Source organism: Podarcis bocagei, assembly GCF_964188305.1.
Source record: "Podarcis bocagei genome assembly, chromosome: 1".
Classification (NCBI taxonomy): domain Eukaryota; kingdom Metazoa; phylum Chordata; class Lepidosauria; order Squamata; family Lacertidae; genus Podarcis; species Podarcis bocagei.
Window position 1 is genome coordinate 46,602,091 of NC_138125.1, and position 13,667 is coordinate 46,615,757.

Consider the following 13,667-nt stretch of genomic DNA (forward strand, 5'->3'; position numbering starts at 1 on the left):
AGCAGCTCTCCAGAATTACAGACAGGACATTCCCTTCTAAATGCTCTATCAGTAAGTTACTTATAGGAAAAAGAGCCCGTATATTTTGTTGCACCACATTAACAGTTTTGGATCTTAACTCACTGGCAAAAATCCCCTTTCCCAAGGAGGAAGCTAGGTATCACAAAATTGGCTAAGAGGTATTCATTGCTAAAACACACTTCTCACAGACTCCTTCCCCATCTCAAATCTTGATGCCATTTTGTTCTGCTTTAGTTGTATTTATCCGATCTGAGCCATGCTCATTTCTCAATAGTTTCAGTGGCTGACTATTGCTTCAATAGAACTTATGGGGTGGGGGAAGCGACTGCAAACTCAGAAGGCAGTGAGACACTCCACAGCCGGTCTCTTTAGCCAATCTACTTACCACCAAGTTATATGCACGGATGGTTTTGTCTGCTGAGCAGGTGTACAACAAATTCCCAAAAATCTGAATCGCATTCACTGAAGCTGAATGACCCTCAAAGGCCCCTTCCGTAGGTTCTTCCTCTTCGCCTGGCTCTGAGGAGACTTCTGTCAAATGCAATTGTCAAAGCCTTCCGTTAACTAAACATACCGCTCATAACACCATGGTAAAAGAAAACTGAAAGAGGAAAGAAAGAAAACATCCACTCAAAACTACCAGGTGCTGAACCAATGAACGGTATCTCACTATAGCAAAACCAACCAACCAAACAGCAATAGAATAATAATAAACCCCAATAAACCCAACATATTGTAACTGTCATAAGCTCCTTGACTGAAGGAATAAGAAAGGGAATCAAATTGTAAGCTAGGGTGGGTGAGGAAATAACAATATGAAATGAGCTACCTCATTAAGTATATCTAAACAAGTCTTTGGCTTAGGAACACATTAGGAATAAGCTGAGCTCGACTCTTGGCAAGATGGAGGCACTGTGGGTGAACAGTTCCTGTTTCTGAGAAATTGATTAAACAACATGTTTTTAGCAGGCACCAAAAAGTATACAGTGGAGGTGCCTGCTCGACTACAGCTCCCATTTTCCGCAACCACTGGCCATACTGACCGAAGCAGAGTATTAGTATTTGTTGTTGTGTGCTTTTAAGCAAGCTTTCTGGGTTTGGAGTCATGTTTGGGAACACAGATGATGCTACAGCACTCCATATTGCAAAGAGCTGCTCAACTCTCTCCCACCTCCCCACAAAGCCCATGTGCTTATTTTTCCATTAGAATATATATATATACCTGATGAGTTTTTTGATCCTCTTATTGAAGATATGGACGTTTGAGTCTCAGCCACACTACAGAAGATAGAGAATGCCACGGCTATTACAAAATGCTAACACAAAAGGACATTAATTTAAAATGCTTGGCTACAAGGCCTTGTAGGGAAAATGTGTATAGGGAAAAGGAACAAAGCTATCACCAGGACAATGAAGCAGCAATCACAAAGCACTCTATGACACTAAGTTTCCATTTTCCAATAATTATTTTTCAATTCTTTAAATGTACTTCAATATGGAAAATTTCCTGCAATCTCTTTTATGGTATTTATAAACCACTTCTCTGTCCAAAGGTTCCTGAGGCAATGAACAAACTCGAAATAGAGAGACTATAACATCACTAAGAGTACATCATAAACAGATTTTTTAAAAACAAAGTAGCTCATGGATACACAATAAATGTACACACAGAGAATTGTGTCCAACAAAGTCACCGTGTTTGTGCAAGGAATTCTGATTGCACCATGGAACTTCCCACTGCTTCTTCTCCTCTCTCCCCCCCCCCCCGCCTCTAAAGGGTTGTAGCGGCCCTCAGAAAAAATTCGGGGGCATGGGGTGAGGGAGAGGAAGTTCTGTTGCATACGTGTACCGTATTTTTCGCGCCATAGGACGCACCTTGTTTTAGAGGGGGGAGAACAAGAAAAAAAAATTCTCTCCCTCTCTGCCCAGCGCCCCTTCAGCGAAGCGGCAGGAGGCGCTGCGCAGAGAGGGGGAGAATTTCCCCCCTCTTGTTTTCCCCCTCTAAAACAAGGTGCCGTTTAAGGTGCGTTCAGATGCCTTCAGGCGGCTACCTTGGAAGCCTGGAGAGGCTTCAGGCGGCTACCTTGGAAGCCTGGAGAGGCTTCTCACTCTCCAGGCTTCAGGTTCCTTTCAACCTGCTCTTTGGGGCTGGCGGGGGGAAGCCCACCACCAGCCCCAAAGAGCAGGTCGGGGAGCAACGCAAAGGCGCGCGGCTATAGAGGCTCCTGCCATAGCCGCATGTCACCTCTCCAGCCGGGAGAGGGTCCCGGGGGGCTTCTTTAGCCCCGTGCGCGCTCTCCCAGCTGGAGAGATGGCGCGCGGCTAAAGAGGCTGCTGCAATTGCTGCGTGTCACCTCTCCAGCTGGGAGACGGTAAGCGGGGCTGCTTTAGCCCCGAGCGCGCTCTCCCGGCTGGAGAGGTGGTGCGCGGCTATAGAGGCTCCTGCTATAGCCGCGCGTCACCTCTCCAGCCGGCAGAGGGTCGCAGGACTATGCTGTCTTCGCTCCATAGGACGCACACACATTCCCCCTTCATTTTTGAAGGGGAAAAGGTGCGTCCTATGGTGCGAAAAATACGGTAAGTCCTTCCTTGCACAAATGGGACGACTTCCCTGGATATAACACCTGTTTCCCAGCTTACCTTCTACCAATGCCATCCTTGTAGTTTGTTCCAATCTCACTGGTAGAGCTCACTTCATCGTAGCCAGACCGAGACGCCTCTCTCAGAAGCTGCTCTGAGGAACTCAGCGCATCCCTCTTAGAAGGGCTGTCTGGTTTCTCATCCCCCGATTCTGATGAACTGATGGCAACCACTTCCAGAGGAGATTTGGGGACTTCCACAAATTCCAGAGACGTGTCACTCTCATTCTCGTCTTTCTTCCGCTTTCCTTCCTGAGCAGCCTCTGCATCCTCTTGCTTTGGAGGGGTGGATGTTGTAACTTTCCCCCCTCTGGTCCCCTTTACCATCTTGACTTTCCTTAAAGGCTTCGTTTCACTTACATCCTGCTCTGTATCGCTGTTCTCAGGGACATGGGCTGCTCGCAGTGCTTTCTTCTTCTTCAACTTCTTCTTTTTCTTGCTCATTTTGCTCTCCACGGAGACCAGTGCAGAAACCGCCATCTGCTCCGTTGCCTGTCTGGGATCTTCATCCGCAGGCAGTTCAGGGGGAAAGGTTGGGCTCTGAAAGGAGCTGCTGCACTGTTCTACAACTGTGTTGTCTGGTGGGATTTTGTTTTCTTCTGCCTTCTCTGCCAAGAGCGATGGTGAATAGCTGGGGGAAGACCTGGCCCTTCCCTTATCTGGAACAGGTTTCTGCATATCTTGATTAGACTCTTGGAAATCAATAAGTGCAGACAAAGACATGGTAGCAGAGATAACTGGGTACAGCAAAGGTTGTTGGCTTGTATTCCCTGAAGAAGACAAAATAGCCCTTTTCACTTTGACATGGGCAATAAGGCATTCGTGAATCCCAGCCTTAGTCACATGTAGCTTTAAGTGGTAACTTACAGAGCATCCCAGATGTACAAACTATTAATAGACATGGTTGCTTCCATATAAACACCTTGATAGCTCGTGCAATCTAGCATCAAACACTGGATTGCAACCAGAAAGACTTTGGGTTCCAACCTCTTTCCGTGAGAACTTGCAAGGTCTTGCTCTCTAACCTACACCAGGGATGAGGAACCTGCAGCCTTCCAGATGCTGTTGGCCATCATCCCTGATCATTGGCCATGTGAGAGTGCCACAGTTCCCCATCCCTGATCCACTCTATAGGATAGTTCCAAGGATGCAAGTAAGAAGCATTCTTTGGAGATGAGAAGCCAATAGGCCTCTTGACAGACCATATGCTCATTTTGTGCACCACTGGCATGTCTCTGGGCTGACTGGGAAATTCTGGGACACACGCATAGATAATAATAAATACTACTATGGGGGGTATTGGTTTTGTTTGTTAGGTATTTTGTGTTTTTCCATTGCAAACTGCCCTGTGATCCTTGGATGGAGGGCGGTATAGAAATTAAACAAACAAACAATATTAATAGACAGAATTATCACCTGCAGAAGACAACATACCATTCTGAAACAGAGCTTCTCCCTGTGAAGAACATGGAAACCTCTGTTCAGGAATATTCATGCTCTCCTCTCTAGGCTTTGGAGATGCAGGTTCTTGCTTGATTTGAACAGATGAATCCGGGATTGTGATGGCTCCAATGCCACTAGTGATTTGGAATGTAGGTGGAGTGCTTGCATGGACAGGAGCTGCCAAAGGAACTGCAGGTATCTGGGCAGAGAGAGGTGAAGCAGATTCCAAAAGAGGAACAAGACCACCTGGATTAGCAATTAGATCCTGTGCTGGCTGAAGTTTGTTGTTTCTTTTTTCATTTGAGCCACTGGGTTGAAGTTGCTGCAGCTGTTCGGAAGGTTCATAGGTTTCTAAGGAGACAACATGGATGCATTTCACATTAAAATCTCTTAAGCAAACAAGGCTCCCCAAATCCAAGTTCACATATAACAGTAATCCAGGTTTCATTTTAACCATGGTCTGCTCAACAAGCCACAAGTAGTCCTATAGATAAACAAAAAAAAACAACCTATGGCTTGTTTCTTCAAAGCTTGGTTTGTTTTCCCACTGCTCTTGTCTTTGTAACTCAGTGGGCATATAGGAGAAGGTGGCCCAGTGAACTATGGTTAAGCGTGACTGCTGAGTTCAGGCATAATGCCAAACCATGGCTGAAACAAGTCATGGTTTGTAATCCAACAATAAACAATGGCTTCATACAGTGGGCTGTTGACAGAAAAAATAGAGGCTGTTCTCCTAACCTCTTCACCCATTCTCATGTTAACTGATACTCTATGATCAGTGAGCCGTCACTTATTCCACTATCTATTTTCCTTGACTGTCAGTACCTCAGAGAATTCAAAGCACTCAGGGACCTTACATACCCATGTCTTGAGTAAATGCTACAGCAGGGACCTGAGGATCTCCAGAGGTTGTTTGACTACAACTCTCGTCATCCCTGACCATTGATCACACTGGCTGAGACTGATGGGATGTGTAGTCCAACATCTGCAGAGCCACCCCTGCATTACAACATTCACCAAATCCTCTTTTCCTTTGTTTTTACTTTAACTACTATTTGGAGAGACTCATTATGGCGGAGTTTTAGAATCTCTGTCTTGAATAATTCAAAGGAACCAAACTACAAGAGAAAATACGTTCTTACTATAGACTTGGCACAGTTTCTGCTGCTATATTCCATGGACCCAGCTGCTCACAAGCCTCTCTGCCTGAACTGCCAAGAGGTGGTCTCAGATTATCATCATAGTTCTGCATTACTAGTGGGCACCTGAGTAACTTTAATAAATATGGACTCCCAAAGCAATGCAAGGTCTGCTTCAAGTACCTTGCAATCCCTGCAGGATCTGAATTCTTTGGCTTCTCAAAGTGCCCATTTCCACCGATATCTAGGAGACAAGAGAGATTCAGTCAGGTCCATCAGAAGACATCCTTCTGAAATCTTCAGAGTTACAGCTGATGGCCTTCGAAACGTCAAAGTACCTGCTGTTTCAGTACAAGCAGTCGCTGGACTTCAATATAAGCTGCCTGCAGAGCAGCTCGAGCTGGCACGAGGCTTCCATCCACACAATGCAAGGACTTACTCAATTCTTCTTCCCTCAGAGAAATAGACAACAACTGGTCTACCTGTGAACGCTCTGCAAGAGAAAGTAAGTTTCAAGATATGACACAGCCTGCTGCCTGACATTCAGAAGGTATTTGAGAAATGTCAGCTTTCTGAGATGCAGTTCATTAGAGTAAGTTGCCACATTGCTTCCTAGTGAAAGGAGACTGGAAGAGATGAGGTACCAAGCACAGTATTAAATTTGTACTTCTGTTTGATGAGCCTGGCATAGTCCACAAGTAATGGCCAGTCTTCCTTTATCAACCCAAGGAAGGCACCACTCATGGGAAACCTATGCAACAGAGTTTGGCTTCAAGGGAGGAGAACAAAAATAATCAGAATTTGTTTGGTGGGCCTCCTAAAACATTTATTTTACAATATTTTTATTAATTTTAACTGTAACAAACATCACATATAGATAAACATTAATAAGAAAAAGTTTAAAAAAGAACGTAATAAAACTTCATAATGCTGTTTATACATTCAATAAAATACCCAAAAGTGGGATTTCTCCAGTCTCCTGACTTTCCTCTACCCCCCTATGGTTCCGTCATTGCATGATTACTTTATGCATGTCCAAGTTATATTGTCCATCTAATTATATCTAATTCTTTCTTTTATCATAATAATGCAAATGTTTCTTAGAATCCTGCTGATGTATCAACTTGTATTACAATGCTTTGATATACATATAATAAAAACTTCCCATTCGTTTTTAAATTTGTTATTATCCTGATTTCTGAGTTTCTCTGTTAATTTAGCCAGTTCCACATATTCCATTATCTTAATTTGCCAATCTTTTTTTGTGGGGATCCTATCCTATTTCTAGCATTGGGCTATCAATACTCGTGCAGCTGTCGTCGCATACACAATGAGATATTATTATTATTATTATTATTTGGTATCTCCTTTCCTACAATTCCTAATAAAAAGGCTTCAGGCTTTTTAACAAAAGTTATTTTAAACAGTTTTTTCAATTCATTATGTATCATTTCCCAAAAGTTTTTTATTACTTTACATTGCCACCACATATGATAAAACATACGTTCTACTTCTTTACATTTCCAGCATTTCTTTCCTCTTGATTTGTACATTTGTGCTAATTTAACTGGTGTTAAATACCACCTATACATCATTTTCATTTAATTTTCTTTTATCAATGTACAAACTGCAAATTTCAAATCGTTTTTCCAAAAAAATTCCCATTCTGACATTTGGATGTTATCTCCCACATCCTTTGCCCACTTTATCATTACACATTTGACTGGCCTCCTAAAACATTTAGACTGGAAAAAAATAATGCAGTGCCAATTAATTTATCACTGTGACCCACCTTTTTTGCCTTTAATCTTTCTTCTTTTATTCTTTCTTTCTAGACTTGGAATTTCAGGAGAGGATCCCTCCTGCAAATTAAATATATATTTTTGTTAGCTAAACTAGCATATAACACAATTTGGTAGATATTCCAAGACACAAATTGTGTACCAAGCCTATTTGAGGCAGACGTGTTTGAACACACGGGAGACATCATTGGTTGGATTCAACCTATAGGTTGGACTTTGGCTCCAGTGAAAACAAAGGGACAAGTTAGACACAATTTAAGTTAGGCCCCACAGAACCTAAAGCGAAATAAACATACAGTATGTTCCTCCATTGCAGGGGGTTGGACTATATGACCCTTAGGGTCCCTTTCAACTCCGTAAGATTCTATGATTCTATGCATTTCCATTGAGGTGTCAATTTTGTTTCTGAATAGTAACCAAATTCTTGCACGCAGTCCTCTTGATCATACATCCACTTAACAGGCATTAAGTGGACATATTCTAGCCTGGCATAATTGATCAAGGAAGGTGTGAAGCCAATGAGGGGTGTGGCCTAGGGAGAGTTCTAGGGGCCAGATGAAGGCCGCATATGGCCCCTCAGTTTCTCATTTCTGCTATGGACCAAAGAAGCTGCCATGACCAATTGTAATCGGCGGAATCGAACAACGTAGTTCTGCTAGTGCAAGGGTTACAATTTGCATAATGAAACTTCACACGCCATCCCCAAATCTGCTCTGGAGGGTTCAAAAAACCCTAGAAAATATTTAGGGGACATAAAAGGAAGAGGAGAGGGAGGGGAAGTTCTGTCGCAGAGCCAGAAGTCCTTGATGCTAGTGGAAATAAGGCATTTGATATAAGAGAGGATGTGTCCGGGTATTCTTACACTCAGGGCCGTTTTCAGATTCTGTCACAAGGTTTTAAATGCACAATGGATTCCATGAATATCTGGGCCACTTACTCCGGTTGCTCTTCTTTTTTTGCCAATTCCCTGGCTGTCGTTCTGCTCGTTGCCCGATGTGTAGCTGCTGTCTGTAGCGGCCTCTAGAGTGCTGAATGCTGCGAGGGCTGAAGCCATACAGAACCTTTCCCCTGGACTCTCCAGCATGTCTTGAGTTTCAAAGGCCTGGGCCCTGTAGTCCGGGCTTCTTGGGCTTTGTACTGCACTAAACGCTGTGAGTCTGTTCACATTAGGGGGAGACTGTAGGCTGAGCCTCCTTCCCCTGGAATCAGTCCTGTCAGACATGTACGGTGAGGAAGGAAGGGAAGAAGACTCTTGTTTCACACCAGCCACAGCAACTGCAAGCATCTGGGAGCCGTATGTTACATCCTCAGTGTTGGCAACCGAGCTCATTTGTTCATTTTCTTTGCTTGGGCCTTGACTGCTGAAAAAACTATAAACGGAGGTGGTCTTATCTACAGCCACACTGCTTTCGGAGAGACTACGTTTCCTAACAGTCCCAGGGGAGCCTAGGGATATCCCTTCCCAGTGGAAACCTTCAAGGCTGGTCAGGTCACCTTCTTCATCCAACTCAAGTTCCTCTTGTTCATTCTGGATGAGAGGAACCATCTCAATGCCAAACCTTAAAAAACAGTAGAGATCGTGAAACACTCAGTAGTGAAAACTCTACCAAAAATAAAGGCTAACACAGAACTGTTAAAAATTAAGTTTCATGTATGGCTAGCTCTGCTATAGCAATGATGCTGTGTTATTACCCAAAGATTTGAAATTCACAGTTGTCTTACCTTTTTGGTTACTGAGTTCCTGAAGATCCACCAATCAGGACAGCTCTTCAGGAAATCAGAACCCAAATAACACTTTCAAATAGCAAGCAGCGACATAACAACAGGTCAATGATATTTTCTCCAACACAGAAGGAAACTAGGAGGATACTGCAAAAGCAGTTTACCTCTGGCAAACGTAATTGTGATGGCAAAATTACATTGACTGCCTACATTAAAACCGTGGATCACCTTTCACTGAGAAGGGTGGAAGTGGAAGAGATTTGGTTATTGTTCCACTGAAAATTTTAATTAAAAAAATTACATAGTTACAATACAAGCTAACTAACATATCTGCAGCAGCTGCAGTTCCTCTTTAAAAGATGGAAATCTAGAACAACTGTAGCAAATCTGACTCACTGGGCTGAGAACGCTGCAGCTGTGCCTTGATCAGCTGGTTTAAAGGCGAAGATTGTATCTGTGAACCAAGATTTGGTGGCAGTTAACAGAAGGCAAACGGTGAGCTAGGCAGAGGAACCTATACTGTGGGAAATCTTGCATATAAATGTAAATAAAAATGTGAAACTGTTTCTTATTCTTACATCCCTTTTCCTAACCACATAATACCCCTTTAAAGCAAACTGTTAAGTCCCTCATGCATCTTCTCAACCAAGAAACGTACAGGTTTTTTTATTTGGTAAATGTATAGGCCACCCTAGGAGTTTTGCACCGAAGGGTGGCCTATACATTTGCTAAATGCATAGATCTTTGATTACAATACAGTTTCAAATCTGATTAAGACCACAAACCTGGGTAAACCTTTGCCAAGTTCTTGCTTCTTCTTTGTCACCTGCTGAATTACCTGCTCCCAGTTTACGTTTCTTCGAGACACGCTAATAATCTGCCGCAAAGTAGGCTTGAGCCCTGATTCTTTCTCAGCTTCGCTCTTCCGGTGGCCACTGACGTTGCGAATGCGCCTTGCACTGTTCAGGTTGGGCTCAGGTAGATGTGAGCCAGTTTTGCTCTTCAAGTTGGTGCGCCACGTTAGGTCTCTTTGGAGAGAAGCTGGAAAGCCAAGTTTACTCAGTTCGGGAAGAAGAGGGCCAGAGGGTTGCCCTCCTGCATCTTTCTGCAGCTCGTGATTAGAATGAACCGCATAGCTTTCCTCTTCTGGAGCATCATTTGATTTCGTTGTGCTTCCGTCACCATCCTCTTCCAGGGATGCTTTCAAGTCTGTTTCTAGGTCATCTTGAAAGTTGGATAGAGATAGAGAGCCCATTTGGAATTTGGTATATTTGTTATCAGTATTCTTCAACTCTAATAGATAGCCCCCTTTTTTAGTTGCCGTATGGTCAGGTTCAGCAAGATCACAAGTTGAGAAAGCATTGGAGTGAGTACTTTTGGTTCCTGTTCCATCTCCAGAGTTCTCATCCTCCAGTCCATCTTTCTGGGGCTCATGCATCTTCAGAGACAATCCTGGACCTTCAGTACTCCACTTGTCATTCCCATCAGTCTGAGTATCTCTACAAGGTATCAAGCAAGAGTTTTGGAAAGACTGGCTATACTCAAGTTCTTCTTTGGCATTTTTTAATGCTTCGTCTAGATTTTCAGTGCTGCTACGCACATGTGTAGTGCCTTTTAAACTGTTATGGCCATTACATTCATTATTCAGCTTGGATCCAAAGGAGGAGGATTTGTTAGCATCTAAATTTAGTGCATTTAGTTGGCTCTGGCTCTCTCCGGATGATGAGGATAACAAAAGCTGGACATGTTTCAAGAGATTCTTTGGGCTTCTTTTTTGAGAAGATGGCTTTATATCGGGAATAGCCAGAAGTGGGGACTTCAAAGATGGCATCCTGTTACTTTTGCCTTCAGCTTGGTCTGATTTTTTCTCACTAGTTACGTCTACTGCCTTCTTACATGGTACAAGTTTGTTGGATGTCATTTTGTAATTGGGGGACGCTGAATAAATCTCTTCCCATTTTTTCAGTTTGGGGTTATTGGTTTTAGGATCTGTGCATTTTGGAGATGATGGAGAGCATGACAGACGACCAGAATCTGCTTTCTCCGGAGTTGTAGCTACATTCTCATCACACAGTGGCTGCTGTTCTATCGTTTTTAGAGAGGGATATGGAGCCCAGCGATTTGTTTTTTCTCGGGAAGGGCTGTTGCTCTTTCCATTGACTTTGGAGGTCTTGCTCTCTGGTTGCTCAGAAACACCAAAGTTTAGTAACCCATCTGAAGGAAGCTGATCACTAGTGAAATCCAAAACACAATCCCTGTTGTCATTTTCATTAGCAAGGCCCATATAAGGCGCCATAGAACTACTGTCTTGCCACTGCCATGCATATCTTTCTCTATTGTATTTATCCTGTGCACTTTTGCTTTTTAACCAGGAAGCATCCACACTATCTAACTGGGAACTATTGTTTGGAGCCCTGCTTTTTCCTAAATTCCACCCCCTTCCGTTTTGTCGACCAGGCTTCCAGTTTCCACCTGAATTTTTGGCTTGCCAGTAAGAAAATGTATTTTCTCCTTCGGAATTCCACTTGGAACTTCTTCCCCTGCCGCCATGGTGCCATCCTGGTATTCCTCCTCTGGCGTTCTGATGCCAAGCACCTCCATTATTCCCATAGTTATGATAGCGATTTGGAGACACTCCAGTATTATTCTGATGCCACCCAAGTCGTCCTCTTTGCTTGCTCAGATGCCTGTTTGCATTCTTAGGATTCCTTGCAGGGTGTGTGAATTGGCCTTGTCTGGGATTTAAGAAACCGTCACCTTCCCAGTTCCACTCCCTCTGCGATGGTCCACAATGATATCTTGATGATGAATCGTAAGTGTCTCGGTCTTGATAAGTTCTTTCATCTTGTCTTCTTTGTAATCTCCTGTCACTGTTTTCTGTTTCATGGTTCACACGACACACTTCACCTGCCCTATAAAGATAGAAGTATTTTAATCTGGAGACTAAATAACCTGTATTTTCACTCATTTGCAATAACAGTTTTCAAAAAAATAATTAGGCCTGATCTAAAATATCTCTGAACAATAGACCTACATTTTGCCCCTGGTGTGCTGACCAAAGGCAAGCAGAGGCTGGAAATTTGTACTGCCGAGTGAGGTAAGCCTGAGATAGCCTTTCAATTAGTCAACCGGCAGAAATGTCATATACAAATCAGTCTCCACTGCTTCATCACATAAATACAGCATAATTATGTTACAGTCATTCATTAAATGAAACAAGGATTAATTGCACACTGTCAACATGACAATGATGGCAGTCCTATTGGTCACTCCCCCAATCTCAGAGGATAGCTATGGAAGGCAGAAAGGATCTCTGGGAGAAAGGATGTTTCTGTGCTGTTGAAGAATGAAAAAAATATTTCTTCTCCCATTTGGGATTATTCATCAGGGAGAGAGATGCCATATACCACATCAGCTTCACCGCCCACCTACTACATGATAGTGAACTGAAAAGTCTATTGGAAGGATATAATGTTTTAAAATATTGTCTAAAAATAAGTTAAGAAAAGTAACCAGTCCTCCTGAAGATGCAAATTCAACATCTGTGCTGTATGTAGACAGCTACCTTGCCTAGCTTCAGTGAAAGATGCTCTAGCTTCAGAAAAAAAGATTCAGTTTATATGCATTATATATAAAGGGATTTTCTAAGACCACGTATTACAATGCTTGTGATTTGGCAATCTGCTGGCAGGTTGCCCAAAGGGCAGGATTTAAATTTGCCAGCAAAATACATAAAAAGGCTTATCACACATTCCAAGGAAAAATGCTTGCTTTTTCATAGCTAGCGCAATATTCCCAGCAACATTAGGCCGAATTCCAGAACTACATTATCCTGTAAAAAAATCAAGAGGGCTATTTTTCCTTTCTCACTGTAAGCCACTGGAGACATAAGGATAGGAAAATTTCACACTATGGCATCCATCTTCACAACCCCTGATCACGGGTATGCTTCAGGTTTCAAGTTCCAGATCCCTTTTTAACTCTGACAAGACTCAAATGCTCTAGTAGTTCCATAAATGGGCTTCAATTATTATTGAATCTGTAGATCATTGCAACTTACAAGGAGAAAAGAAAGTCACGAGGACTGATAGATTTCCACCCACCCCTCATCACCTCTGCTCATGCTAGATCAAGAATACTTTCCTCCTCTGCCAAGTTCAATTCATTAGGAAGTTTCAAACGTCCCCAAAAAGAATCCAAACAGAGGAATAGGGGAAAAAATTGAACCTCTGCCAGCTAGAGAAATGTTCACTATGTTGAAAGTTATTAGAAGAAAGCTGATCAATGTGGCTCACTTACAACACAAAGAGTGTATCCTAAAGATAGATTTACTTGGATGCAAAGATTCTGCTGTGTGACTGGAATGGAATGGCTGAAATGGGATGGTGATGGTAGTTCACTGTTTTCTTCTCCACCACCAGCAACCCCCACCCTCAAAGTAAAGCAGGCTCTAGAGTTTTGACCACCCTCCAACAGATATTGGGGAAGGCAGCAGGAGGTAGAGGAATTGGTAACCACTATTATACCCCATGGGATCAGAAGTGTCCACAGATCCACCCCATGGAAGGCAAGAAAGGAAGTCGTTATTTAAACCACACATAACGAATGTATCATGGCACAAGCAATGAACACTACACAGCAGATTAAAACACAATTTGAAGTTATGCAGAAAAACCTAGAGAACAGAATTCTATCCATAAACTGGATAAAGAATTTCATTCAAACCCGAATGCATTTCTAGACAATAGAGAAGTAAAAATGGTTCCAGGTTCAGCTGACAGACAGAACAGTAAGGAACAAACCTATAAATAGTCTCGTTTCACAGTTCTATGGTCCCTATAATGGTTTTCACAGTTAAATAATTTCTAATAAATACGAGCATGCATATTTAACTACGAAAC

At 42.8% G+C, this 13,667-nt stretch overlaps 1 protein-coding gene across 4 annotated transcripts in view; it reads right to left on the bottom strand.

Annotated features, from left to right (window-relative positions):
* Positions 1–13,667, bottom strand: part of ZNF106 (zinc finger protein 106) — a 44,954-nt gene that overhangs the window by 13,100 nt on the left and 18,187 nt on the right. For 2 of the 4 annotated variants that reach the window (XM_081211500.1, XM_081211501.1), the window contains exons 5-13: positions 9,552–11,678; positions 7,982–8,603; positions 7,035–7,104; positions 5,581–5,735; positions 5,426–5,486; positions 4,095–4,454; positions 2,662–3,430; positions 1,244–1,299; positions 302–552 (exon numbers count right to left, since the gene is read on the bottom strand). In XM_081211500.1, coding sequence (XP_081067626.1) covers positions 317–552; positions 1,244–1,299; positions 2,662–3,430; positions 4,095–4,454; positions 5,426–5,486; positions 5,581–5,735; positions 7,035–7,104; positions 7,982–8,603; positions 9,552–11,678 — 4,456 coding nt within the window. In that variant the 3' untranslated portion in view covers positions 302–316. Of the gene's footprint in view, positions 1–301; positions 623–1,243; positions 1,300–2,661; positions 3,431–4,094; positions 4,455–5,425; positions 5,487–5,580; positions 5,736–7,034; positions 7,105–7,981; positions 8,604–9,551; positions 11,679–13,667 lie in introns of those variants that run through there. The other 2 variants (XM_081211503.1, XM_081211502.1) reach the window with 2 other exon arrangements.